Below are 27,785 nucleotides of genomic sequence, written 5' to 3' on the forward strand. Positions count from 1 at the left end.
GGCTCAGTACAGTATGTTGTAGTAGTTTTTACTATAACTACTATACTTCTATAAATAGGTCCCGCCCATTTGTATTTGATGACCAATGAAATCGTGATGTCTAGATTCCACGAGCCAATGGCAGCGTTGCTGTCATTTGGACTTCCTGGTCATTTCTGTTTTTTGCTGCTACATCGACCATGGCTGCTGAGGGAGACTTTCTGGCGAGATACCGTGCTGTGTCAAATAAACTGAAAAAGTAAGGCGACTCGTTGTAGTCGTTTATTCTATAAGATGTTAGAATATCAGGGACTGGCGTAATGATAACTGACATCAATGCTAACGACTCAGCTGGAGCTAATGAGCGAAGCTAACGATCAGGTCATCACCAAAAATAAGTCTGGTGTGTGTGTAACATTACGCTTTTGCGTCTGGTGTAAACTGTAATTTAAACATATCAACAGCTGTTAAGAATTTGGTCGCTGAGTTAACGGTGATAACAAGAATGAATGAATGGCTAACTGTGCTAATGTAGCTAAACATGGTCAGTGCTAGCTATTTAAACATTCAGCTTCTCATTTCTCTCCTGATCATTTATGGTCGATAGATATGTGAGATTCGTATCACCAATGCCGATGTTTAGGCATTAGGACAGCCAATAGCTGATATATAATTGATTTTCCCCTTGTAAAATAAGACGTATATAAGAAATTATCCACTGAATATTCCGGCCTGCATTTGTGTCTGCACTGCAGAGCTGTTAGATAGTTTTAGAAAAAAATATTGTGTAACATAATATTCACATATCCCATATTGAATATTGTGTTGGTTTAATGTAAATGCTGAGACTGTGTCACCTGATGGTAACAAGTGATTTGATTGCATACAAAGAAATGTTACTTGTGATTGGTTGTTAGACAGAGACACTATATCCTTGGTTCTGAAACTGTGGTGTGTGTACCGTCAGTGGTACGTAAGCTTCCTCTGATGGTCCTTGGTGCTGAATGCGTAGAAAACAAAACAAATACCAACAATGTTTAAATAAATGAAATGATAATAATTAGAGTCACCTTATCTCTCGCACCATCTTAAAATAATTTCACTATACCAGTGTGTGAAGTATATGTGCGGAGGATGACGTGAGAGAAAACTATCTCATTGGAAATAAATCTGCTTCCTGTGAAATGTCTCGAGCTGACACCACTGTATTTTAAAGTTGGTGATAATGGTGTCAGCTCAATATTTTCTACTGGTGGTACTTGGTATAAACATTTTCAGCATCAGTGCACTATGTATGTAATACTAAATCTGACACAAATGTGTGACTTATAGCACATCACTGTCCTCTGCATTACTGTACGCATGGTACAGAAACATCACACCTAAAACTAATAAATAACTTTTTTTGGATGAAAAAAATAAAGTTACTAGGAAGCATTACTGAAGTTTCTGGGTTTTCATTGTCTCTGTTTTAGTCAGAATAACAGAAAACTGACAGATTTCCATTTCTTTTGTGCAGGCGTTTTCTGCGGAAGCCCAATGTAGCAGAGGCAAGTGAGCAGTTTGGTAAGTGCCAGTCTTGTTAATTCTTTTTTACTTTATGAGGATAGTGGTGCATGTGTAAGATAATAATGGCAAATGTATAGTTAAGTAGTTCCTTGTTGCTTTGCTTCTCATCATGTGCTTTTTGTCTTCTCCTCAAAGGTCAGTTAGCCAAGGAGCTAAAGCAGCAGGACTGTCTGCAGTATGCAGCCTTTTGTAACCTTGCCATGGCTCGGTGAGAAGACTCCATCAAATTAATACTAAAATTCCACAATCACATACTGTATCCACTATGCAGACCCTTGGTCAACCCTGAGCTAATCACATACAAAGTTTATTTTCATGGACTTGACTAGATTTTCATGGACTGGATATCTAGTAAAGTTCAAGTATTTATAATTTTTTATAAATTATATTTAGGCTATAGCATACCATAATATTTTGCACAATAACCTGCCTTCAACTTGGTGGCAGTAATTGTAGAAAATGCCTCTTTCTGTATATGCCATAAAGTCATCAACATCTAAAACCTCTATAATATTCATGTGGCTGAATAAAAGCACATTTTTGCAGCCACATTCCAGAATAGCATGGAAAATCTCTCCAGAAAAGTTTAAGCCATTACAACAACTTATTGGTGCTACAATATTTGGTTTGAGATACTCAGCACAGCACATGCAGGATTATTGTTTAAGTATATTTTTGGCCATTCAGTGTGACCGATAAATGTTCTTTTTGAAAGAAAATTGTGTAAATGTAGTTTGTGTAAGAGTATTAACAGTCTCAGGGGTTGGAATGCATTAACACTAACCTAAATCAATTAAACAATAAGTTAAACTTGTCAGATGTAAGACTTTTTTTTTTTGCGTTTTGCTGCAATCTACAATGTTACGATAAAAATAAAAAATGCACACCAGTGAATGATCAGTCCTCTCTGGTTATTCTTGTCCCCCAGAATAAACCACCACATGGTAACATGTGTTTTTAATTAGCCCATAGATAGCCCATATCATTCACAGTGCTGACATGTTTTACTGTTGACGTGCTCACATCTGTTGTTCGGAATGTCTTGACTGCAGGTGTGAGCAGACTCTTTTTAATGCTCCCGGAGAAGCCTTGGCATTAACTGATGCTGCCCGCCTCTTCCTCTCATCTGAGAAGGAGAACAGGGCCCTGCAGGCCCCAGGCTTTGATGAGCACCTTCAGGCTGCGCTTAACTGCTACAGCTTTGCAATTAAGGTAAACTAAGATTGCTTTTTATGGTGTGCTGCTTTACAGTTTTGCTCTAAAAATATCGGTGAACGTAGTTTTGTAGTATTGGTGTTTTTTTCCGAGTGTACAGACAAACTTTTGGCATACATTCTTCTATTGTGACCACAAGCGACAGGAGGATAACCTGTGTGCACAAATGACTTACAGGTGTTCATTGAGATGAACCAGCCTGTGATGGCAGCCAGTCTGTGTCTAGAACTTGGAAATGCTCTCAAGGTAAAACTTTTAATCAGAGTCTGAAGTTTTAAAGTCCCGTGAGCTGAATGTTTTTGATTTCTATTTAATGTTACATATTAGATTAGATATATTAACCTCAGCTCCTCTCCTGTCTTCATTAGGAGATGAACAGACCAGGAGAGGCCATTGTTCATTATCAGAGGGCTGCAGAGTTGCAGACGCAGACACCCATTGAAGCTCTGCTGTCAATGGGGGAAATAGCCACATGTAAAATTCTTACCCGTGAGTCGTCTGTCCCTGGAAATCTGATTTGTATTTACCTGACTTGGTTTTGTGTCATTTAAACATGTCTCCTCTGTTTCTGTAGGTGACTATGATGGTGCTTTGTCAATGTTCACAGAGATGCAGTTGATGTGTCAAGAGAGAGGGTTGCAGCTGCCAGGCACCAGCACCCTTGTTGGTGAGGCTGTGTATTTATGCACACACTGTACCTCTGTTTATGAAGACAACATATTACTGAATCCTTAGGGTTAGAAATGTTTGAAAAAAATAAAAATGCAGGCTGTGTGAATATCATTCAAACTCAACAAATGGTATCAAAGCAATTTCATTCAAAACCATTGTTAAAACACACTAGAAAAGACCTTGTTGTATTTTCCTTGATTCAACTGACTATAAACCTATTTAATAATATTCCTTAATGTTCATATTCTGCCTTTATTTTCAAAACATTATTATTTAAAAGGTGCATTTCTAGACATTGTGGCAAAATGTGAGATCTCCAGGGTACTGCTGCTGATGCTGCTCGAGGTAATTATGACAATTTTATAAACAAGATTTTGCAAGAACACAGTCTACATCACAATACCTGAAGCAGAAAATACACTCACAATAATGAAATATTTTAAAAGCTACAACTCAAACCATGACAATCACTTCACTTATTGAAAACATGTTAAGAGCATTTGTGATGAAATGCACACACCACCAGTGAAGTGATAATATTTCAGTGTGTAACATCTCACTGTAACACATCACAGTGTGAAGTACAAGACAAGAGAAAAGTTGAATTTTTGACATTAAAAGAAGAAAACATCTGCACATCAACATTTGATTATCTGCTCCACAGCTGCAAGTTGGATGTTGGATTTTTTTTTTTTGCAACCAGACTCAAACTATTTAACCTTGGCTGTTTTTCCCCTGTGCAGCCTCCTCCTCAAAAGTTGTTACCAGAACATGCACAGACCCTGGAAAAATATGCATGGGAGTCCTTTGACCCTCACAGCCAAGGTGAATGAGCCTTAATAGTTAAAAAATTGATTTGCACACATTTACTTTTTTGAATCTAGGACATGAGATTTGCCTAAAGTGTAAACGTGGATCTTTTCCTCTCCTTCAGTGACCTTCCTGCCTGAGAATGTTTTCCTGCTCCTGCAGTCAGTCGTGGTGAGTTTCAGCGTGTAGAAACGCTCAGTACACACACATTTCCAGGATTTCCTGGTTCTTCCTGCTTCATACAGGAAACATTATCACGGTCATCATGGCCTTCACATGACAGTGACAAAAGTTGAATAGAGGCCGCCTGTGTTTGCTCGTGGAATGAATGTTTTCTATTTGCAGCAATGTCTGTGTAATGAGACTTTTTCCTCATTCTTTCAATGTGAGGCACTCAATATTGGCAGATCCTTAATAAATGATCATGTAAAGCAATGCTCTGTGCAAACACAGGCTCTGTCCATATTATTGGACTAGTTAGAGCATAAACATTGACTTGACTCTAGCTTGCCAAGGTCATCTGAATCTGCAGTTATGGTTTTATGCGTGTAGAGTTTTAGCAGCAAATCTGTTTTGCAGATGGCGTGTCAGGAGAAAGACACCGAGTCCCTCAAGTCTCTTCAGACTGAGCTGTGGTAAGCATTTGAAAATGTTTATTTCCATCATGTGATGAGGGTTGATCAACATTTCCATTGCTTTTCAATCCTAATTTTCCATATTGATGATGTGTTTGATGTTTTTCTTTCCCCCATAGGCCACTTCTGACAGCTGAGCAAAACCACCTTCTCCACCTGGTGGTTCAGGAGCGAATCACGCCGTCTGGCCAAGGCATTTAGTTCAGTCCAGTTTTTATTCACTTCCTCTGGGAACAATACCTCAGATAATGGAACATTCCTCTTTCTGACTGGGTCTGTTTTAAGGCCTGAAGATCTTCAATGTTATAACTTAATTCAGACAAACACAAAAATGTGCCCTTATGTTGCGCATATTTAGAAACAGGAAACAATCTAGCAGCAACTTGTACTGTATGTTGTCCTGTAGTATCATAAATCTTGTGTGCTCTAACCTGAGTGAAAGCTATAAACTCATATGTAATAGAGACCTTGTGGATATACCAGTTGAACAGATGACACACCCATACCTAGAGTTATTTGTTTTATTAATAAATGATATGGCTTTATTCCAATGTAATTACAAACAAAACCTTCTATTGTCTAAATCTGTAAAATTGGTGAAATGAAACACCATTGTCCTCCATCCCTGGTTCACTTTATGTTCACTTGTACAATTTTCATGTACTTTTCATAGGATAGCAGCCAACTACAGACATAAAATCAAACATGATAAAAAAACAAAACACTGCATACAAAATGTTACAAAAATATAATGGTTACAATGTGCATAGATAAAAAAGGATACATTATACTTCAGTTGTAAAATAATGATACATGATTAAATCTACTTGTACTGTGAATTAAGGCTTGTTTTTCCCTAATTGTTCAAGTTCTGCACTAGGAATGTTGTAATGTTGCCAACACACTGTACCTTCTCAGATACAGTGTGTTTTTCTCTTCATTCCTGGACTCTTGGAAACCTGCAGTAGTAGCTGTCAGCCTCACTATGTTTAAACACAACAATAAGTACTTTGATCTCACAGTAAAGTCTCAACTACTAGAGCTCAAAAGGGCCTTTAATGAGAACATTACCCTCACCAAAGCAGTAGTTTGACATTTTGGAGGATACATATGATGTATGCCTTTTTGTTGTTAGATGAGGGAACTGATTTCACTTGCGTCAGTACATAAGGGATGATTTATCTTGGGACAGACATTTAAAAATAGAAATAAAGTCTTATCCAAATTAACATTTGGATAAGAGAACTGCTTATCCACACAAAAACACATACGTTTTATGTTTGTTCGCTTAACCAAGATAAAATGTGTCTACTTAAATCTCAAACAATTTTCATTTTGTTTAGAGGTTGGTCCACTGATTGTCACGCTTAGACGGAGCCAAACTTCTTGTTTCACTGTTTTCAGTCTTGAACCAAAGCTAGACTCAGCTTTTGGATGTAACTTCATACTTGATACACAGATTGTGTTGAGTTTAATATCGACCCCCTCATCATTCTTGCCAAGAAATGTATCCACATGTCAAACTAATGGGTGTGGACTGAGTTCTTCAAACCAACATCAAACTTCAAACAAACAAACAATAGAAATAACTCATTTACTGAATTGCATCCGCACAAAAAAAATATCACAACAATTTGTACCCCAAAACTGCCCTACTCTCCTCTTTAACGAAACACTACCTCACCTTCTCAATTTAGTAAATAGAAATTAATGAACAAAAATTGTTCACATCAAGTTCAGCCCTTCATGCTCTGCCAGAGTGAGTTGTTTTCGTTCATGAAATTCAAAATGGAATCAAATGGCTCTTTTTAATCATGGAATGCATATTATTGATTTTAAAAAATGCATTTTGTAGGACTGCAACAATTACTTTATGACTAATCGACTGACAATATTGTCAACTATATGTGGGGCGTTTTAATAATGATAATTTGCTTTTTCTTTGCTTCATATAACAAAACAAATCTTTTAAACTGATTGATTTGTGGACAAAACAGGAAATTTGAAAAATATATCATAATTTTGAGGTTTGGGAAACGCTAATCAATTGGCAAATCATTCAATTATGAAAATAAACATTAGCTGCAGCCCTAAAATCCTATTCTTTGTTTCCCCACAGTCAAAGGAATACAAACCCAGCCCTGCCCTGATTCCTCTTATCCTCTCACTCACTCTTCTTCCGCAGGATGAGGTAGGTAACAGCTAGGAGGAAGGTGAAGACAAAAGAAATCCAGGCCAGGACATAGGAGTGTCCATACCCGCCCACTGTTTCATTGGCATGAAGCTCAGCTGTGTAGATGGAGGCTGCTATCATTATACACAAGCCTGCAGGAGAGAAGAGGAGAATGGTGACGCATACGCACCGACAAGGCAATTATGAGGTAATTACTCTTCCTTTTATAAGACAAGGCTCTTGAACAAAGACGATGTAGCAGACATTCAACTGCAATCACAATAAAACGAGTTTCACCTTACAACTTTAACTTTTAAAAACTTAATACATGTCAAAACACCATTACCAAATAGCTTCTGCTCAGCACACAATGTAATAATAGCAATACCGCTAATGATCAATAATTAATCAATTTTATTGAATTGTAATGTGATAGTATTTACCTATGAAGATAATATCCAGTTTTACCAAAATCACTTTTATTTTTTATTATAAGATTTGGACAAATAAGACACTAAAAGGGATATACATATCTTATTTTAATTCTTAGTAATGATAAGTAAGGTTAACATCTTAGTGAATATCTTAGTGCGAGTGTGAACAAGATTTTGAAAAATTAATAAAAATGAATGGTTTGTCAATCGTGTACCGTCAAAGCCAGTGACTGATTTGACTGCTACGTATTCTTTAATGATTTTTCAAACTTCCATCCTGACTAAAATAACACATGACTCGCACCAAAACAGAGGGAACACAAGTTCTGCAGATGAACACAGATAGTTTTCATGTCAAGTGTAATCTGTCCTCAATGAATGACCCTTAATTACATTGAACTTGTGATGTTCAGGTGGAGATCCAGACTTAAAACCCTGTGTAACACACTGCTGTTGTAAAACATTGGATGGTGAGATGTGCTATATTGAGTCTCAACTGAAAACTCTTGTTGTTAACAGACACAAGCTGATGAATGAGTATTTCCTACAGCTGTAGGTCAGGTGTATGTCTCCAGGTTACTTACAGGCGATTAGCTGTAAAATGCCAGTGAAGGTGAACCTCTGGCCTTTGGGCAGCGTGAAAAGCTGGGCCACAAACACGAACAAGGCCAGGATGGCAAAAATACAGGCCAGTACAGAGGTGGCCTGCACAGTCTGGAGATATTCTGTGGCAGAAGCGTAACAAGTCACAGAGTCAGTGAAGGACAAACAGACATATGACCACATTCACCATTATCTGATCATATCTTAGTTCTTAATTCTAAATAATAAATTGCGGATACAAATCATGATCTGATTTCTGAGCACAAAATCATATGGCTGGGTGAATAAAACCAATTTTCAAATATTCTTTATCAATAAGATAATTCAAGATCAGTTAATTGTTTTTAAGTTTCAGGCAAAACATTTCACTTATCTGAGGTAATAGATATGTGTTATAAATATCTCAAAGTATGTTTGCAAAATGTAGGAATAAAATTTTGCAGCTGTTTTATTACAATCCTTTCACTTTTCTCACAGAAACACAGAAAATAACACATGTGAGTATGAAGCCTTGTAAAAGTAACACATTTACCCTCAGGGTAGTTTTCCAGGTTTGTGTAGTGCCACACCGACTTGGTCAACTCCCACCTACCCCACAAATCAGTTGACACTGAATCAGTGATCCACCAGGCCTGAAGACACAGAATTAACAAAGATATCAGGGTGCATGCAAAAGAAGTACAATCAAATGACTGAGCAGACCTTCCTTCCTTCGTTTATTGATAAAAACGGGAGGAACAAGTCTACTTACATTATCAATGGTGGCCACCAAAAGCAGGATGATGGTTGTAATGTGCAGAACAATGATTCCAGCCAGCACCAACATTGTGGCCTTCTGTAAACAGATAACAAGGAAGATGTACACCCTTTTTTTCCAAGCATGAATTCATGTAATAAAGACACACACATAAAGACAGATATACTTTCATTCGCATTTATTAACAATGTGCATTTCCTGGCTAACGTCCATCATCTCAACTACATGCCTAACCCGAACCCTGGACCTAACCATTATGCAAAAAGTCTTAACACTTAAAAAGCCCTTTAAAATCATGTGAACCAGCTGAAATGTCCTCACAAGGTAAAAAACGTTTCAAAAAGATACATTTGAATCAAAAATTTTGTCATGACAGCCTAATAAACATGCACACAAATGCATGTTTGCACAGCTATTCTTGTAGGCAGAGCTGGCTCTAGGCATGGGCCATATAGTCAGTTACCTAGGGCGCCATCTACTGGAGGGGGTACTGCAGGACAACCACAAAGAAAATATATATATGTATAATTAAATATGTGAATTATATGAATAAAAATCTGCCCATGGGTGCCTTACTTCCCTTATACATACAACTGAACATAACTAATAAAATAATAGTTAAGGCAGAAAAAATAAAAAGAGAGAGTGAATGGAAGGGGCACCACATCCACCAAAATGCATAAAGCAGCCCTGCGTGTAAATACACTATATTTACTACTGTTCTTAACCTTATTCATAACCAGCTAATGTCTCACCCTAACGTCTTACCTTTAACCCTAACCAGTCCTGCCTCATTAGGACCAGGTTTTGGTCACCATGAGGTGAAATGGTCCTAAAAAAAAAAAGTCGAGGTTTTTATAATAGTAAAAAGGTCCTAAAAAAATAAAAATAAATTTATTTTAAAAATAAATAAATAAAACGCGCGCGCACACACCCACACATCTGTCCCAAATAATCACTCTCACACAGAAAGGGGGGGAAACAGGGGAGGAAAAGTGTCGCATGCAAGTCCACACTCGTCCCAGCAGTCTTGAGGACACATTTTTGAATAACACACACAAGTTCCCGATTAGACCCCACCAGAGTTTTTTCCCCCTCTTGAGTATTTTAACTCATGTTATGTGTAAATGAACAGCTCTCTCAGCCGCGCACAGGAATCTTCACGCAGGAATGCCCACGGCCTTTTGACTGTTTCCATCGACAAGAAAGGCGCATTTGTTTGGACGCAGTTTGGACATTCCGTCACACACAGGCCCCGCACGATATAAAGTCAACATCTTTGAAAAGAGCGCGAGAGTACGACGACGGAAAATACCGACATACACACACTTGTGACTTCTGTAAACAGTCGTGAAACACTGCTGACTCTTTTGCTCTGTGTAAACCCACAGTTTTTGAGTCATGCGTCATTTTATGACTTTTTGTGCGCTTAGTCTTCAAAGCGCCGCTGAAAATCTCAAACAACGGTAAAATACCCCCTTTTTAAGGCTCAGCATTTTGAAAGAAAAAGTCATGCGTCACAGAGACTCGCAGAACAGTCCGTAAAATGTAACTTTACTAAATGGAAACAAAGTATAAAACGTTACCTGAAAGCGCTTTTATCACACGGCCCGGGAGTTATTTGGGAATGTGAAACAGTGTAGACCCACCCAGCTTTGAATTCACAGCACACACATCACACTGTTTTCCCTCTCCATTCCCTATCTTTCCCCTCAGCAAGCCCCACCCATGAAGTTTTAAAGTTTTCCCCCCTCGTTCAGGACGAACCAAACGGCTTTAAGTTCCCACATTGTAAAACAAAAAATGTCTACACAAGTTTTTTTTTTGTTTTTTTTTAACACATTAGTACTTCAGATGTAGCTTCTCCCTCTAACGTTTTAAATGTTTGATACATCTATACACACATACACTTTCCTGTCTGTATTTTACACACATAACAGTTCATTGTGCTCATAAAATGACTTCTAACCTGACAAGTAATTGTGGTACAGTGAGTCCTGAGGGACAGACAGTGGGGACATGGTCTCTTCAGCAGCAGTTACTGCGTTTTTAATCTTTATCGCCCAAATCACTAATCACAGTTTGTTATGGGGGGGGCTTTAGAGTCCACTGATACTGACATCCTCTGGCCCGCCACTAAATTTCAAATTATAAAGAGTTATTTCTGGGTTTGTTTGTTTTTAAATACATTCATTTAAATATGTTTATATTGTGAACGATTTATCTTTCCATATCAAAACAAACACTTTTATTTTGAAATTGAGTGAAATATCATTATCATTTCGATGTCTTTTTCTCAAAAAGTTAGTTTTTTTCACGTTTTTCACTGACCAAACTAGACACTCCCCCACCCCTGCCTTATAGACTGTAAGGTATTAACTGTTGTGTGAAGAAGCAAAATCTACCTTAGTAAGTGCTGAAATAAAAGCACTGACACGGAAAGCGACTACAGTTATTTATTGTGGCACCTAAACTTGTTATTTTTCTCCACAGTGTGGGTCGATCGGTCTTTCATCAGCTTTCAATAGAGCTTGTAAAAAAAAAAACATTTGCAAATAAGATGACTTTTAGCTTTTTCTCAGTTCAGAGGTATAAGGAAAAGAAGACAAACGTAGTAAAATAAAAACATGCTCGCAGGGGGGGGGGGCACACTGATATAAATGATGCAAGCAAAGAGCCACAAATAAAGGGTTTTAAAGAAATAATAACCATCAATAACCATCTTTATACATAACATGCACAGTGTTTACATTTCAAAAGTAAGACATGTAAACTTACTGAGCTACTGTGAGTATTTCAAAATAAAAGTCTGGCTGTGTTTCACTCGTAAAATGCTATTAATAAGAAGGTGTGAAACTGAAATGTTTGGTCTGTATTTGCAGTGTCTCATCATACAGTATGTCTCACCATGTCAGAATTTCAACATCTCATCTTACCTCTGCCATCAGTTTCATTCTGTCATCACAAATGCTGATATCACAACATTGAGCTGTGAAAGAGTCAAACCTGAGGAGGTCGTGGTCCGGAAAAAACTTGTTTGTGGGCCAGATCCGGCCCCAGGGCCTTATGTTGACCTACTTTGTGCTAGAATCTTCCCATTGACACAAACGATGTTATTTTAACTGCAAACTGTCATATTTTAAATAGATAGGTATTATTATTGGCTGGCTGTAGTTAGATAATTCCATGCTATTAGGGAATTACTTGGCAGACAGTGTACATCTGGTCGAGCCTATTATCACCTGCCTCGGATTAAGAGAAAGCTCTAGTGATTATCGGTCTGCTCATTTCTACAGCAGAGCTTTATAGAACAACATTAAATCATGAATTGTTTTTTTCTCTTTCACAAATATGAAGAATTGTTCAACTTCAGATGTTAAGAATGGCTCTGTAATTATAGATAAGTGACACACATAGTTTGTGTTTTTGGCGACAGTAGCTCAACTCGAAGGTTGTGGGTTTGATTCCCGGCTCCGTTAGTCTACATGTCAATGTGTCCACTTGGGGAAGACACTTGTTGCTCCTGACAGCGGTTCAGACAGTGTGTAAATGGGTATTAAACATGAATGAAGGAGCATGTGCTGCACATAGATATGCTGTATGAAAGAGTGAGTTTAAACTTTAAACTGTAGTGTAAAGCTTCATTGATTGGTGATTACATTGACATTTTTCTAAAATCCTTATTGTTAAAGGTTCTGACAGTTGAAAGGAAATAGCCTTTATCGCTATTTCTGTGTTACATTACTATGTGTAATGCTGACTGCGCCCTGATAGACCCATTACTGTAAGTATGTCTCTGTTTTTATCGTAGTGCTGCTGAAATGAGAATCATCAAGAGATGCTCTCACAGTGAATCATGAGTAGATGCACTATCAATTCCCCTTGTGTGCCACTTCTGAGCCTGTGGAGTTTTCTATCTCTGCAGAAAGTACAGTCTAACAAGCACTGTGGAGACGCGGAAGCACTTGCTAGTGTTATGTAAGGACAAGGAAATATTACAGGCAATAATAATATTTCTGATTTACTTTGACTGTCATGTTTTTTCCTCTTTTACCAGTTCCTTCATTCATCCTAACACGTTGTAAAATGAGGACATCCTTCCACTAAGACCAACACACATGCTATTGTAACTGAAAATGCCGGCTTCACCTAAGTGGGTTACTGAATAATGAAATTATCAACTGGACTCATGAGCCATGGAGCATGAACAGCCAAAGCCTCGTTTTATTCTCTTCGACTCTGGAACAACAGTCACAGGAACACACCCAAAACATCTGTTTTATGGCAACTCTATGGGGACACACCTTTTCAAACACATAAGCACACATCCCACTTTCTCATTAAATAGCCCCCCAGGAGACAAAACTACACACACAAGGCATTCAAAACCTGACAAAGTCCTTTAAGGGCAATAGCTGCCTCATTATTTTCAGGCCCCGGCAAACACTCACTGAACAAACTCCCAGAACATCCACTTTACAACAACTAGACACTCTGAGACTGGTCCAAATCATTGGCTGGAATACCGAGAGGAAAAAAAATATCACATAAATGCTTCACTAGCACCAGCATTGTAACATTGTGGGCTGTTTATTTCTTCATTACGTGAGCAGAATTACACCCTTGGATCATGATATTTTTGAAATGGTTGGTTATGGCCAGGCGGTAAATGTACCAGCACAAATGTTCTGTTTACAGTTTCGACTTATGACAAATCTGTTTTCAGTTTCCACTAATCCCTTTTGTTTTGTAAGTGAATTGCTTTATAAGTTGCTCAAAAATCTGCACTCAGTGGTAGAAATGCGGAGAAAAGAACACATCTGTAACCACTGATATGGAACGAAACCTTCATCAGCCACCAACTCTTCTTTAACTGCACCAAATGACCCACAAGATGTCCTGTCTTTCCTCATGAGCTGGAAAAAGACCAAAAAAAGAGATGTCGGTGACCTCAACTGATTTCCAGTCAAGTGCGGCATTGTTTGTGTGTTTACCATTCGAGATTTATGACTCTCACATGTTGGAATAGATCAGCTGACATAGATTTGATGTCTGTCACAGTGCATGAGAGTGAAACTATCATGGTTTTTCAAAAAACACAAATAATATTGTACTGATTTGGACGTGTGTGGAAAAAGTCAGGTTTATTAAGCGCATTAAATTACAAATGATTACAGGAGGACATGTTTTGTGGGGAGTAAAGTGTGAAGCGTCAGGGCTCAAGCACTATAAGATAGAACACTGTATTTTATGTATTACATTGTTCTATATCAGAGTGTCATTATGATGAAATCTTTGTATTCTACTAATACTTTGTGCAGCACTCTCTTTGGCTTGTGTTACTGAATAATCTGTCAGTTATTTTCTCCATAAAGGGCTCGCCTGTAAAATATGTGAACATGTTAAAAAATGATTCACCCAGATGTGACAGCTTAAAATATTCACATGTTGTTTTGATCAAGTCTAAAGCTCCAAGACATTCAGTTAACGTAACAAAAACAAACAATCTAATGGCTGTGGCACGTGGAGGTAAAAGCACTGCGCCTAAAAAAAGTGACTGCATACTTTACTTTGATTGTGATTTAGTGTGGCCCATGAGGGAAATATCAAGAAATGTCCATTTGGAAAAATACTAGGGTGAAAAAAAAGAAAATAAATGTACATGAGGAATACAGGCAAAATAAGGAAAACAGAATGATACATCATCCCCTAAGTGAGTGTCCAGGAAATGAAAATGTGTCCACATGATACTGCATTGCTAGATTAAAGCAAACTTTAAATGAAATGGCTGTAACCTGGTGGGACCTTTCTAATATGATAAGGCACATGTGGTTCCAACAGAGAACTCCTCAGAGTTTACTTGAACTGTGATAATTAGGTTGATGCTGTGGTGGCCGAGGAGTCACTGTGATGATCAAACAAACGGATGATCAGCAGATTTACTGCAATATTGGCGTAATATTCGCGATGACCGTCTGAGCGTTTTCATTGGCCCGTGCGTAATTGCTATTTAACGCTTCGCCCTCGCGCCCAGGTGAGCAAAAGCATCAACAACCCAGTGATGTCTTGCAAACAGAAAATGAACTGTATTTTGTTTATGGTTGTGTTAACCGTTTATCATGTGTGTCACTCGGTGAGTTTAGGACACCGACAACAAGTCGCACACTCCACAGCTGCCAAGTGGGAAAAGATTGACCACAAACAGGGACGCTTTCACGCGGGTCTCCAGAGCGCAAGTGTGCGCAAAACCAACCGCTCGGGTCTCCAGCAACACCGGCCTGAATCTGCTGCTTCTGTGGGGGACAAACTACCACACTTTGCTGTTACAAAACTGGATGAAACTAGCAGCAACGTAGTGTCACCCAGCTTGGACCGGACTGCTGGTGAGATCAGGCTGAAGGCCTCAGACCCACAAGACGGACATCAAGCAGATTTTACAGGTTAAAGCTACTTTAGCTTGGGAATTTAACAGAGTGTTGCACGTGTTATGGGATGCAACGCTCAGTAATGGAGCTCACTCTTGACACTTTGTAATATTTCCACGCTGTTTATACCCTTCAGGTTTCCAAGGAGTCAAGGGTATGGTTTTGGGTCCATCATTTGACTCGGGCCGACATGTTATGGAGTGGCTGCAAATGAAGCCTTTGGTGCAGTGTGATGACAGTGTCATGACCTTCACTGCTTCAGGACAAGGACTGACAAACCTGCTGATAGACAGAGGTAAAGTCACCAGAATATAACTTTACAATACTTCTAGTTTATTGCAGGGATGTTATTCAAATTAAAAAAGTGTTTGCACTGTAGTTCATGCCTGATGACACAAGTTCACCAGCAGCTAAACTTTACATTTACAAGGATTACATTAGGTTATAGAAGCTGTGCTGGAAATCTACTTTATGACGTGCACTACTGATTTACGTTTAAAGAAATGTTCATTTTTATAACGTTTTCTTGGGATGCCAAGAAAAATATAATGATAATCCAGACGGACACTCCTTTCTTATGTTGCTGTTTTTATAGATGATAAATAATGAATAAATGAATGAATAAATAAAGAACATAACCACTGAAGAAATATTTGATATTTAAACTTGATAAATAGTGAAACTTTGTTTATTAGTTTATTTCCTGTAGATTGACTAATTCATTGATAATGTAATTTTTTCTCCTCTTCTCTCAAAAATCTTTTTTCTGTACAGCGGGAGAGTCTCCCATCTCTCTGTTACAGTTGCCTCCACACTGTGGGTATTCAGTGAGGATGTCATTGAGTGACCTGGAGATGAAGGTGCCGTACGATGCGTGTTACATTACACGAGAGGTACCATCTGCACCAAGGCCATTGTTTCGCCTTAAGCTTGTCCAATGACCTGTGATGTCACCCTGTTTTTCTTGTTTTTGTTTTGTGTGTTGTTTTTTTGTTAGAACGGCAGTTATGTGTTGCCCATGTTGTGGTGGGACAGTCCTGTGAAGCTGTCCTGTCCTGAGCAGCTGCCCACTGCTGCCTCGCCTTTGTCCCCCTCTGTTCCTTCAGTCTTCTGCTCCCCCTATGGCATGACAGTGCAGATGTATGGACAGGAGCAGGATATACCAAATATGAGAGTCACAGGTATGTCGGCTTCTGAAATGTCTAATGAAATGTGTGGGTTTTTTTTAACGATTATAACTGTTATTGCTAAGGATTTTTCCTTTTTTTTTTTTTTTTTTTTTACCATACTGTATATCTACGAATAAAGCAATCCACATGGATAACAATGAGTATTTGGAAATCAATATTTACATGTCTTAAGTACTTGAAAGCAAAGAAGTAATACAATTCTCCTCAGTGTTATTCTATCTCAATAAACATATTTAATAAACTCAACTCTATTACTATTATTTCTGATGAAAAACAGTGTAACTATATAATTTCCCAATGTCAAATTAAACCTGTCTCTATGCTGACGAGAGTATAATTCTGGTGAAGATATATAGATCCATATAATTTGCTCATTTTATATAGTGCTTTAAAAAAGTAGATACATTTTAAAATCCTCTTTACAGTGAATGGAGACTGGGGTCCATTTGTATCTGAAGGGTGTGCGTATCTGGTCCACTCCAGACCTGATGAGCTCACCTTCTTCATCCCTTACCCAATTCCCTGCATCATTAATGAAGTAAGTTGTCTGATTTCAGTGTTTCCTTGTCTGAGGCTACTGGCATCTATCAGTAATGTTTATCCTTTTTATGTATTTTACAGGAGGGACTGCATCTCCAGCTTGTAATAGATAATCAGGAGTATATCCTCTCGTGTCCTGTCATTCCTCAGTTTCCCTACATCCCATATCCTGTTAGCCCTATGACCACCTCCTATCCTCCTCCCCCTCCTCAGATTCCTGACATTCCAGACTACCTTTACTACCAATACCCTGGGCTCAAGAATCCCCATCTTCCCCAGGTCTATCCTCCCGGTCCACAACCTGTTATGGAGCCTTATACGTTGCCTTACTCTCCTGAAAAGCACCAAATGTATCCTCCCCTCCTAGCGCCTGGTAGTCCTTCCCACCTAGTGTATATGTTGCCCCTTGGCCCTTATCACCATTCACCTTGGTTGTTGTACCACCATGTGCCACTCTACTACCCTACAGTGGCACCTGCTACAACCACTGCTCCTCCAGCTGCTCAGCTCCCTGGACCTCCAGCAAGTCCTGACTATTATCTTCAGACACTGCACTATCCTGCACCCACTGCTGCAGCAGTGACCCAAGCACCACAATCTCCTGCTCCCCTCTCTCCGCCTGAACAACCCGGGGAGCCACAGTATCCAGCCGGTCCATATTTACCTCACAGCTCTTACTATCCTGATGGACTAAAACCTGGTCCTGACGTGCAACCGCCCCCGTCTTACCCCTACAATCCCTACTATAGTTTTTACCCAACATACTACCACCCACCTTACCCTCTTATGCCCCAGTATCCTGACATTCAATCACCGAAGAGCAAAATGAAGCCTGTCACCAGCACCGCCACTTCTACTGCAGCCCCCACCGCCTCTTGTATGACAACATCAACCTCAACTCAGCCCACAACACAGACGCCTCTTCACCAGTGTCTGACGGGGAGGATGGCTGTCTTCCTACCTTTTGCTCACCCAGACTCCATCCAGGTTAAAGGTCGGTGTTAATCTGATGAAGATTATTCTTGCTGTTATCATTAGCAAATTGTTGTTCCCCTTTTTTGTTGTGCTTAGGGAATTTTAGATGCATAAAAAACATAGCAGGAGCTCAATCTGCTTTTATAATATAAATTGCATTGCTACCTGTAAAGTAACCTCGATAGGTAATGATGATTCCTTGCAATGCCAAGTTTATCTTTGTAACTCATTCCCAACCTAAAATACAACTTAATCACACTTTCTCTGTCCGTCCCAAAGCGTCAGCCCTCTTTGCTCGCTTTACTATTTCTCCCTGTGTGTGTGGGTTTTCTCTGGTTTCCTCCCACAGTCCAAAAACATGCGATATGGGGATTAGGTAATTAATTGGACACTCTAAAATTGACCGTAGGTGTTAATGTGAGAGTGAATTGTTGTTTGTCTCTTATGGTCGTGTAATGGACTGGGAACTGTCCAGGGTGTACCCCGCCTTGCGTTGAGTCGTTTATATTTACATTAGAAACAGGTCCAATAGATGCTGCTAAATCCTACACACGGTACCGTTCAAAGTAAACCTTCACAGGAAGTATATTCACGTTGCTTAAGATAGTGAAGATCTAAAAGCCACTGTTTTTGTATCAGATGAAATGAAGACATGGCAGCCTCTCTCCAATGTGTCACTACTGTGTGGGTACATGCTGCAGATGGCTCAAGGCGCCGGGGTTTTCCTTCACTCTCCTCTGCCTGCCTGCAACAGCCAATCAGTGGTAAGATCCTCAGTCAAACTTTGGAAAAACCTCTGATTGCATCTTATTTATGACTGCCTGACTCTCATTCTTGTCTCTTTTTGTAAAAGTAACCATGAAGGGTTGCTTCTTTGAGGTTGTGTCGTCGTGTCAAATTATGTCATGACAGGATGTGGTTTTGAAAAATAATTTTAAAATCTCATACCAAAACTCATCTTTTCCATATTAGCTGTTGGTATTTGACATACTCGAATGAAGAGGATAGTGTATCAGATAATTTTTTTTTTTTATGCCTAGAAGCTTGAGAATCAACAATACAGGTCAACTCTTGAAAATGCAACAGCTACATGAGAATGATGTGATACGCATGTGCTGTATGTAGATGCAACAGAGGAAGAAACAGACTTTTGGCAATGAAAGTTGAAATGTTTAATTTTGATGTTTCTTGATCTGTGTCGTATTTGAGACTTTGTTGTTTTCTTGATTACATTGTAATAATGTCTTATATAATTGCTAAACATTTCTGCATGGTGTGATCACCCATGTATAAATTGCAGCAATTCCCAAAGGCATGCTTGTGCAGTTTGTCATGGAACTTTGTGGGTGTGTTGTTAAAATAACCTTGGAGAACTCATCACAAGAACTATGTGGATTTAGACTCTCATCGTGCACAACCCAGGCTGACTCAGTGATGTTGTATTCAGGACTCTGTGTAGGCCAGACCATCTGTTACAGGACTTCTTTGTTTCTTCACTAAAGACTCTGGCCTTATATTGATGGTGTGATGCATGAAGAACAAACTGCATGTGCTTTTGCACATCACTGCATATCAATTGTTGGAGAATGTGATTGTAAAAAATACGTCACGTTTTTTGTTGGTTGTCACTCCAGTGATTTATGACATCAATCCTGCTTGTATATGAAACACAGATGAGATTCTTCTATTTACAACCAATCCCATATGGGCTGCATGCAGCATTTGCTGTGCATGCATTTGTACTTATTCATGTACTGTGCAACCCAACTGGTAAGAGCACAGGGTCAAATTGCAGGAGCAGGAATTAGTTCTGTGGTTATTGTTACCTGATTGACTTCTCCCCGTAGACTCCCACAACCATTTCCTTACCGCTGAGGTTTTGGGATCTGTCCAAAGCACAGTATCGGACTCTGGAACCGCAATGCCCCTATGAAGGTGCCTCTGAAACTCCTACAGTAGTTACTCCAACTGTCCCCCCCGCCCCACCCAGCACCACGGTCCCTGCTGACCCAAAGCCTCGAGTCATCTGCTCCTCCCATCAAATGACCGTGAAGCTCCCCTCTGGTCCCATCTCTGGAATTCTTCTTAAAGGTGTGTGCCTATATAGCCTAGATGCTAATGAATATGTTCCATATAGTGCATATGGTTGCTATCATCTCTGTATGCAGTGAATTTGACTTTGGGGATGAGCGGAAATACTGTTTTTTGTTTTGGTTACAAAGCTGAGAGCTGTTATAATCTACACAAAAACGTATGTTTCCACATGTTGTGTTTTAGATGTCAAAGAGAACCAGATCAGCCTTCAAGATGCCCCAAAGCACTGTGGATACTCTGCAAGCAAAGGCAAAGATGGCAAAATCCTTCTCAGTCTAGACCTACACACTCACTGCCACATGGTCGTGCAGGTATTGACTCAGATTTCACACTGATCTCATGACCTTTTGTATAATTGACCATTTGCTGTACCTATTAACTGTTGTGTAAATATTTTCTCTAAAAGGGTAAAATGTACATAATCTCTGTTGTCTATATGACGCAAAAAGGGAGAAGGGAGGCTCGGTTTTCTTGTCCAGTTGTCGCCCCAGCGTCACAGAAAGGTAGATTCATTTATGTTTCCACCTCTGTAAGGCTATTCTCTACACTAAAAGGTGTTTTTTTTTTTTTTTTTTTTTTTTTCCCCAGGCCATTCTGGGTTATTTTAACTGTACGGCTGACATTTATCATGCTGTCCCACAGATTGCAACCTGCCCAGCAAACACCGTCTCCCCTGTGGACCCGCATTTGTGTCCCAGCCGCAGTGCCTCTCCATGGGTTGCTGCTTCAGCAAGCACACCCCCGCCTGCTACTACCCCATGGATGGTGAGCTGCAGCTTAAGTCCCCACTGGCATTTAAGTGCAGTTAAGCTGTTTTGGGTACGAAATTTTAAGCGCTATAGCTGCTGGATATGTGAAGAGGCATATTCAGGGCCAGCACAGCATGATTCAAACTGCCAGAATGTGAAAAGGCTATAAAATACCTTGGGTCTCATTATCAATTGCCTCCTGAGATTTCTGACCTTTTGTTTAACTGACCTTTACATAACTGTGCGTGTGTGTGTGTGTGTGTGTGTGTGTGTGTGTGTGTGTACGCGTCTTCTCCAGAGTGCACTGTTGACCACCACTTTGTCTTCTCCGTGCCTGCCTCCATCACTGAGCCCCCTCTTTCCCCTGCCCTGCTTGTTGCTGCTGACAACTCCACCTGCAAACCTCAGAGAGTGACTTCTGACTATGCCCTGTTCAAGATCCCAATGGATGGCTGCGGGGCACGCAGAGTGGTGAGCTTTACTCAATGAACACCTTTCCCAGAATTTTGATTAGTTGAAGCCACAGTGAGCAGAACATTGCTGAATGTCATCAGACAATCAATTTTTTATACATGTATATCGTCACAAAATCACAAAAAGAAAAAATGAGATTGAGTCATAAACTGATCTTCACAGTCTTGGTAACTAAATACAGCTTATTCCTTAGAAAGAAAAAAGGTTATTGTAGTGAATTATCAGTGATAATTTATATCGTTGTTACGGATAAATAAATACTAATACATACATAACACATTTCTGTATCTGATGCTGTCCTGACAGGTGATGGGGAAAACTGTGATCTACATGGTGGAGATCATCAGCAAGGTTCAGGGCCTCAGTCTCAGCTATGGCACCATCACAAGAGATTCTCCTGTCAGGTCAGAGCACATTACTCTCAATTATAAGGGTATCTGACAGTCTGCCGAGGGACACGTGACATTATAGTATTGTCATTCACCCATGTCTGCAAGTGCATGTGCAGACCCGTATATAGACTTGCATCCCAAAATGTGCAAATCAGACTGTATGCAGAGATTTTGCATGCTCTGAGACAGCAAGGGAAGCTCAGCTTCCTCTAAGATGTTGTCAAATGTATACATTTCAATACTGAATGTGTCACTAGTTCATTCAGAATCGGCTTTTTATCACGGCGGATGAAGGATCACCTTATGTGATTTTCGTATTCCTGTAGCAGCCTCTGCATTAAAACCACTTGAATCTCAGCTTCAACTGTTCTCTATGGGACGACACAGTAGGTTTCTTTACTGCAGTGAGCTCGATGGTGATTGGACAAATGTGGCAAATACGTCACTTCCAGGAAAGCCAAGTTTCTCTTGGAGTCAGTAGAGCAGCAGGCAGAGACCAACGCTGGGCTTCTGCATGATGATTGGAGGAACTGTCTGAAAGGCGGAACCAGTTTTTGATTGACAGCGTTTGCAGAAACATACACAGCAGTGGAGCGTGTTCTGCCTCAGTCCTGTGTGGATTTTGGGACTGAAGACTGTAGACAAACAGCTGGTTGATGTCTGTTATTTGCTCTGCAATATAACACCATTTTTGTTTGTACATATACACTGTAAATAAAAAAACACTATTACAGTATTTCAGTTTTATATAATTGTCCTATTTCCTTGTTCTGGTTGTTTGTTTGCAGAATTTATGTAAGAATTTCTGTATAAATAACTGGGCCTGAAATGAGTTTCAAAGACCAGCAACTGCCACTGAGGTAGGACCATATATTGGAAAAGAACATGAATGGAGCAACAGTCCATTGCAAACCCTTATTATATGAAACCACAGGCCTGTACGTGTGAAAGGAACGCATAAGTACAGAGAGTGTGGGAAGGCCTTTAGTGCTGAGAGGAAGCAGGAGTTTTTCCCTGACCAAACGATAAACCAGTTAATGGTAGTTAACTTTGTTATGTCAATTGTCATTCTTAACTTTACTATTATTAGAACATTCAATCACTTATGTACTTTTTTTCTTTTCTTTGTCTGACAAATAATGTTTTAAAATCTTTTTTCTTCTTCCTGTCCATTTTTATGTTATGTAACGTCCTCCTCCTCAGGTTTTTGGTTGAGTGCCGGTTTCAGCCAGACTCTTTCCTGACTGTGAGCTACCTGGTTAAAAGTCCCACCCTTGGTCCTGGAGTTCAGACCCAGGAGAAGTTCGGAGTCCAGCTCAGGATTGCCAAAGGTAAATAATCATTTTAACACAAGCAACTTCACATAACTTTTTTTTGTTTTGTGTTGTTTTATGTTGTTAACTTCAGGCAGAACAGAATTGAAACGTAATTCTCTAACTCTACCCTCAACAATCAATCAACCAGACTTCATTTATATAACGGGTATAAATCATAGAACAAAGTGCTTTACACAATAAAATCACCCTCAGGAAGAGCATTTGAAAGAAAAACATGTTAGGGTGTAACATGCACAGTGCAACAAAAGGACATTAAAAGAGAGAAGAAACAAAACTGTCAGGAAATACAATCATCAATGAGGAAACACTGAGGTCACAAAAGTAGCTGGAATTAATACAAATAAGGCATTACAAATAAAAGGTACTGATATACTAAGCAAAGGTATATCAGCTACTTTAAAGTTTTTTTGTGTAAGTGAACGTCAATATTATCTCCATTTAAAATACACCTCATCTTCTCACAGATGCTCAGTACAGCAGCTATTACCCTCAGTATCACCAGCCCCTGCAGATGCTGCTGGGGAGACCCCTCTACCTGGAAGTGCGACTGCTGAACCCTCCAGATCCCAGTTTGCTGCTGCTGGTGAACTATTGTGTGGCTTACCCCCGCTCTGGGACGTCTGTGTGGGTGCTGCTTTACAATGGGTATGTTTGACCCTCTTATGAACATCATGATATCCAGGCCGCCTGGATTTTTTTTTTTTAGATTTTATGGCTGTAGAAATGTTAAATGTTTCAATGAGTGAGTGAATCTTGTCTGTGATTGGACAGTCGTTCCACAGAAGTCCTGAGGGGCTACTGTAATGACAAGTTTATGGGCTACTTTCTGGTATCCATCCATCCATCTTCTGCTGCTTTATCCTCCACATGAGGCTCGCGGGGGTGCTGTGCCAATCTCGGCTGACATCAGGCGAAAGGCGGGGTCACACCCGGGACACATCGCCAGAACATAGTTTTTGAATTTTTTTAGATATCACAAATGGTCTATGAGTTATGGGTATTGAGAAGTACGCATGCCAAATCTTGTCTGCGATGATAGGATGGTAACTGAAGGGTTAAACATTTGGTGTCATCAACAAAAACATACTCAAGTCAACAGAGGAGGGGGGGATACTGTCAAGGGAGCAGACGAGATTAACTCGACCATTCACAACCTTGCACCTCCATATCTGTCCGACCTCTGTTGCCATTCTCTCTCGTATCCTCAGATCGTCTCACCGCCACAGGGAGCAGAGCTTTCAGCCGCGCTGTTCCCGAGCTCTGGAACTCGCTACAATTCACTTCCACTCTTTAAATCCGCACTCAAAACTCCATTGCACTGTAACCTGTTTGACCCGTTTCTCTGTATCTTGTGTATTTCTGATAGTTTGTTTGTACTTTTCTTCATTCTTTGTTCACTGTCCTTGAGTGCTGAAAGGTGCCTATAAATAAAAGCTGTTATTGTTATAGACACAATAGCCTCTTTAATCACTAATCTAATGTTTCTAGATGTCCCAACCCCTTGGATCCAGCCCCACATCAGGCCGTTTTGTCAGATCCTCAACCATCCTCTCCTCAAGGTCAGACCCGTCGCTTCACCATCAGCACCTTCCAGTTTCTTCCTGATGGTGAGCTCAAGGACCCAAATGAAGAGGTAAGAATTATACGCATACAACAGTGCTATATATTACAGAAGGATTACTTTACTCTCTATTATTGAGTACATCCATGTAGTCGCCAACGCCCCAGAAAGTGATATTTTTACACATCTTGCGCATACCAGATTTTTCATGGACACACGGTAAACACGTCTGATAATAAAGGAATTAAAGGATAAGTTAAATATTCCTCTATTCCAGCTGTGTACCCTATGGAGAGAATATCCGTTAGAAAGGTCATGCTTTTGTTAGCAATACAAGTCATAAATGAAATACACTGGCTACAGGCGTGTGAAGTGCAGAACTCGATAAGCATGGTTGACAGGGGAAATCCCCCCACTACCATGGCTTGTATCCACACATATCCCTGTTGAGCCCTTTTGTCTCCTCTCTGTAGTGTGCTACAGTATGTTTATGATGTAAAGGAGATCTGTTTGCTTTGAGTAATATGCGCCCTCGGATCGGAAGGAAAATCACAGTTTTCTATGGAGGGTATATATTTGCTGAATGATGAAGATAATATAATATCTTGTGCATATGGAAAAAAAAAAAAAAAAAACACCTTCCAGGACTTCAGTGGCTCTGTACAGATCTGAAATGGGGTAAGGGTTAGTGCTAAAATAACAATGCATATACAATTGTGTATGATGCTTTATGAAAGAGTAGTAGAGTAGACATTTTAAGAATGTACATGTACTACTTTTTTGTTGTTGGTGAGATGAGAAGATTGATGGCAGTGCCTTGTCTGGAGGATTTGATTAGCTTTGCTTGAACACTGGAAACGGGGGAAAAGAGTTTCCCTGGCTCTGTCCAGAGGTTACAAATCTTTTTAAGGGGGTTATGAATTTGTGGTGAACATTCCTTTAAGACAGAACCAGGCTAGTTATTTTACAAACATACGACATAAGCAACTGCCTGCTGGTTGCATTTTCCAGACAGATTTACAGAGTGGCATTAATACAGATATTTAAAGGAATACTTCACTGATTTGCATTTAGCTTTGTATTAATAGAATAGGGGTAGTATTTTTGAAAAATTGTGCTTCCCAACCTCAGTTTCCCCTGAGTCGAGAAATATCTTCATGTAAATGTAGTCTTGAAAAGCAGAATGCAAACTGTTCAGGTCAAATTCACACATTTATTTATTTTCTTTTTACTCACAATGAAGTGGAAAATGAATCTATTTTACATCTGTATCTCTAAATCTCAAGGCAGCATTCATTACAGAGAGATGTAGAGAGGCCATTTTGTAAAAGTGCAAATTCTGGCCAAATCTCAATTGCGAGCAGCTGTTTGTCGCATGACTCTCTGGAGACTGGACGCTATACGTCTAATCCTGCTCTTCTTTGCCCTCTTAGATCTACTTCATGTGCTCCACTGAAATCTGCTCACCCCGTGACGGACCCTGCGTTGAGGGATGCTTCGGCCAATGATGGTGAGGAAAATTAGCTCTCTGTCCTCGGATCACCCACCACACCCTCGTGAACTCTGGAAGAACACACGAAAACACCCATGAAAGAGACTCATTGCACCAAAAACAGTCTGGGAGCCAGCAGTGGCTGCATTTCCATATGACAGCAGGACAATGATTTAGTAATGAGGAGGAATTCTGAATTATTTATGAAGACTGATCCATTTCCTGTTTTTCAGTTACAACATGCCTGGAGTTGGTTTGAGACAAAGATGATTATGATGATCTGGTAAGCAGTATTATAACTGTGTGGAGGTTTTGTTAAAATTCACCAGTGTTGCACTTCCATTCTGACCGTCCCTCTGTTCTCTTCTTTTCAGGCCTCGGACATCCCTCCTTTAACTTGACCAATAAAAGCCATTATAGAACAATCATCATGTGTGTCTGCCTGCAGTCATTTTATTTTTATTGTAGGCAGAAGCACTCAATCAAAAAAGGGAGGCTGCATTGTTTACAGTACAAGAGAAATCTGCAATATTTCCACCTGCTCAGTTGTTCAAACATAGGTAAATTCCCTTGCTTTGGGGCAGTAACCCAATCAAAAATCAACCCCCACTGTGAAATGTGTACTACACTCCTTTGCTGGAGTATTACACAGCCTCTATAACTGTTTTAAAACAAATTGATTTATAATTCTTAACAATATCAGAAATGCTTACGGCACCTTTTACAAGAAAAGGCCATGACCTAAGGTAATCATTGTCTTCTATGACGTAAGATAAAATTGAATTTTAGTAACTCCTTTTAGGACACCACTACAAATTTACTATACAATTACAACACAATTTACCTGAAAACAAATTATGGTTAAAATTACTGTCACATCTATTCAAACAGGTGATAATGTTACCATTTGCATTGAACATTGAAAATAATACAAATTAACTATTTGCATTGTGTGAAATGAAGGTAAAAGGTTTTTGTCTTGGATTTAAATTACACGGATAGAACTGTAGAGGCCAGCCAGTTAAATCAGCTCAGCGTAAAACCTCTAATTCTCATTGATAAATAACAGGTGTTGGTTTGTGTGAATAGTTGTGGTTACATGCAGGACTTCTTCTTGGCTGGGTGTTGTGCATTCCTGAGTTCTTTGTTGTCACCATGCCAGGCAACACAGCTGAGACAAGTTCAGTTCAATACAGTATTTTCTATGATGGCCAAGTGTTGTATAAATTAAACAGACAGGGTATGAAATGAAGTGTAATGCAGTTTTTATTGCCCTCACACAAATGTCCGGTCTTAATTTTTACTCTGGGCAAGGAAGTATATCTCCAATTTCTATAGGATTTAGTTGTGTGTCCTTAAAAGTCAGGTTTAGAATTTTAAAAGGAGCATTTTGCTTGTCTTGTATTTTGCTTCAGCAAATGGCCTTCGTAATGGTCCTTGTAATGTTTGACCACTGGGTGTCATCCAAGCAATAAAAATGCCACCGAAACATAAGATTCTCTATGCTGCATAACCAACAGCTCAGCTGGTTGTGAGCAACTTGGCATGTGTATATGTGTGTAACCAGTTGGGCACGAAATCGTCTGCAGCTTTATATAATGATGTACAACCACATTTTGACCTACTGTCTGTGATTTGGCCTCACACCACATAGACATATGTCAAACTCAAGATTTGATCAATGTGTTTTTGGAGCATTGTGCTGCAGT

At 39.6% G+C, this 27,785-nt stretch overlaps 3 protein-coding genes across 5 annotated transcripts; 2 read left to right on the plus strand and 1 right to left on the minus strand.

The window, feature by feature from the left end:
• The first annotated feature begins 116 nt into the window (after positions 1 to 116).
• f8a (coagulation factor VIII associated) lies at positions 117 to 6,096 on the plus strand. The gene is made up of 12 exons (XM_058640416.1): positions 117 to 238; positions 1,499 to 1,545; positions 1,684 to 1,756; positions 2,601 to 2,760; positions 2,941 to 3,009; positions 3,132 to 3,252; positions 3,338 to 3,430; positions 3,716 to 3,780; positions 4,179 to 4,260; positions 4,370 to 4,416; positions 4,825 to 4,880; positions 5,000 to 6,096. The coding sequence occupies exons 1-12, from the start codon at positions 180 to 182 to the stop codon at positions 5,079 to 5,081; spliced, it is 954 nt and encodes a 317-aa protein (XP_058496399.1). The 5' UTR covers positions 117 to 179; the 3' UTR covers positions 5,082 to 6,096.
• Positions 5,388 to 10,575, minus strand: emp1 (epithelial membrane protein 1). 2 transcript variants are annotated; one of them, XM_058640417.1, is made up of 6 exons: positions 10,434 to 10,551; positions 9,616 to 9,679; positions 8,842 to 8,925; positions 8,623 to 8,722; positions 8,072 to 8,212; positions 5,388 to 7,205 (listed from the first exon to the last, which is right to left on the minus strand). In XM_058640417.1, exons 2-6 carry the CDS (start codon positions 9,640 to 9,642, stop codon positions 7,045 to 7,047), a joined length of 513 nt encoding a protein of 170 aa, XP_058496400.1. In that variant the 5' UTR covers positions 9,643 to 9,679; positions 10,434 to 10,551; the 3' UTR covers positions 5,388 to 7,044. The 2 variants fall into 2 exon arrangements, with proteins under 2 accessions (XP_058496400.1, XP_058496401.1); XM_058640418.1 differs by lacking the exon at positions 9,616 to 9,679 and having other exon boundaries at positions 10,434 to 10,575.
• si:ch73-90k17.1 (protein piccolo) lies at positions 7,167 to 26,501 on the plus strand. 2 transcript variants are annotated; one of them, XM_058640414.1, is made up of 21 exons: positions 7,167 to 7,261; positions 12,659 to 12,825; positions 12,905 to 15,287; positions 15,409 to 15,567; positions 16,047 to 16,165; positions 16,270 to 16,453; positions 16,888 to 17,000; positions 17,084 to 17,996; positions 18,617 to 18,741; positions 19,825 to 20,068; positions 20,255 to 20,382; positions 20,478 to 20,574; positions 20,714 to 20,836; positions 21,119 to 21,291; positions 21,601 to 21,698; positions 22,890 to 23,017; positions 23,488 to 23,668; positions 24,512 to 24,656; positions 26,018 to 26,094; positions 26,310 to 26,359; positions 26,451 to 26,501. In XM_058640414.1, exons 3-19 carry the CDS (start codon positions 14,909 to 14,911, stop codon positions 26,090 to 26,092), a joined length of 3,384 nt encoding a protein of 1,127 aa, XP_058496397.1. In that variant the 5' UTR covers positions 7,167 to 7,261; positions 12,659 to 12,825; positions 12,905 to 14,908; the 3' UTR covers positions 26,093 to 26,094; positions 26,310 to 26,359; positions 26,451 to 26,501. The 2 variants fall into 2 exon arrangements, with proteins under 2 accessions (XP_058496397.1, XP_058496398.1); XM_058640415.1 differs by lacking the exons at positions 22,890 to 23,017; positions 23,488 to 23,668; positions 24,512 to 24,656; ... (1 more) ...; positions 26,310 to 26,359; positions 26,451 to 26,501 and having other exon boundaries at positions 12,659 to 15,287; positions 20,521 to 20,574; positions 20,714 to 20,890; positions 21,601 to 21,697.
• Positions 26,502 to 27,785: the final 1,284 nt, after the last annotated feature.

The sequence above is a fragment of the Solea solea genome, chromosome 10, assembly GCF_958295425.1.
Source record: "Solea solea chromosome 10, fSolSol10.1, whole genome shotgun sequence".
NCBI lineage: Eukaryota > Metazoa > Chordata > Actinopteri > Pleuronectiformes > Soleidae > Solea > Solea solea.

Excerpts from the sequence above, each read along its gene's own strand:
- emp1 (XM_058640417.1), bottom strand. The coding sequence starts at position 9,642 with ATGAGGCAGGACTGGTTAGGGTTAAAG. Across the intron at positions 8,926-9,615 it reads AGGACTGGTTAGGGTTAAAG|AAGGCCACAATGTTGGTGCT; the intron begins GTAAGACGTTAG and ends ATCTGTTTACAG. Across the intron at positions 8,213-8,622 it reads CCTGGAAAACTACCCTGAGG|AATATCTCCAGACTGTGCAG; the intron begins GTAAATGTGTTA and ends CTTCTGCCACAG.
- f8a (XM_058640416.1), top strand. The coding sequence starts at position 180 with ATGGCTGCTGAGGGAGACTTTCTGGCGAGATACCGTGCTGTGTCAAAT. Across the intron at positions 3,010-3,131 it reads AACTTGGAAATGCTCTCAAG|GAGATGAACAGACCAGGAGA; the intron begins GTAAAACTTTTA and ends TGTCTTCATTAG. Across the intron at positions 4,881-4,999 it reads TCTCTTCAGACTGAGCTGTG|GCCACTTCTGACAGCTGAGC; the intron begins GTAAGCATTTGA and ends TTTCCCCCATAG.
- si:ch73-90k17.1 (XM_058640414.1), top strand. The coding sequence starts at position 14,909 with ATGTCTTGCAAACAGAAAATGAACTGTATTTTGTTTATGGTTGTGTTA. Across the intron at positions 20,383-20,477 it reads ACTGCCACATGGTCGTGCAG|GGTAAAATGTACATAATCTC; the intron begins GTATTGACTCAG and ends TTTCTCTAAAAG. Across the intron at positions 20,575-20,713 it reads CGCCCCAGCGTCACAGAAAG|ATTGCAACCTGCCCAGCAAA; the intron begins GTAGATTCATTT and ends GCTGTCCCACAG.